This window comes from Penaeus monodon, chromosome 27, assembly GCF_015228065.2.
Source record: "Penaeus monodon isolate SGIC_2016 chromosome 27, NSTDA_Pmon_1, whole genome shotgun sequence".
Lineage (NCBI taxonomy): Eukaryota > Metazoa > Arthropoda > Malacostraca > Decapoda > Penaeidae > Penaeus > Penaeus monodon.
This window is the reverse complement of record NC_051412.1, coordinates 2,846,139-2,846,345: the sequence shown is the minus strand read 5'-3', so window position 1 is coordinate 2,846,345 and position 207 is coordinate 2,846,139. Positions and strand designations below refer to the sequence as shown.

Genomic DNA, 207 nt, shown 5'->3' with positions numbered 1-207 from the left:
AAAAAACACACACTAATCCCCCCTTCCGCCTTGCAGACCTGTTCTCCCGGGCGGCGGCACTGTCCGGTTGCGCGCTGGCACCGTGGTCCCTCCAGAGCCGCCCCTTGCACTTCGCCCAGCAGCTCGCCGCCGGCCTCGAGTGCCCCGTGTCCCCGCCGAGCGAGCTGGTGGACTGCCTGAGGCGTCAGGATGCGCAGGAGATCAACC

The 207-nt window shown here is 68.1% G+C and overlaps 1 protein-coding gene across 1 annotated transcript in view; it reads left to right on the top strand.

The window, feature by feature from the left end:
• Positions 1-207, top strand: part of LOC119590333 (bile salt-activated lipase-like) — a 33,006-nt gene that overhangs the window by 19,395 nt on the left and 13,404 nt on the right. The window contains exon 4 of the mRNA XM_037939006.1: positions 37-167. Coding sequence (XP_037794934.1) covers positions 37-167 — 131 coding nt within the window. The remainder of the gene's footprint in view (positions 1-36; positions 168-207) is intronic.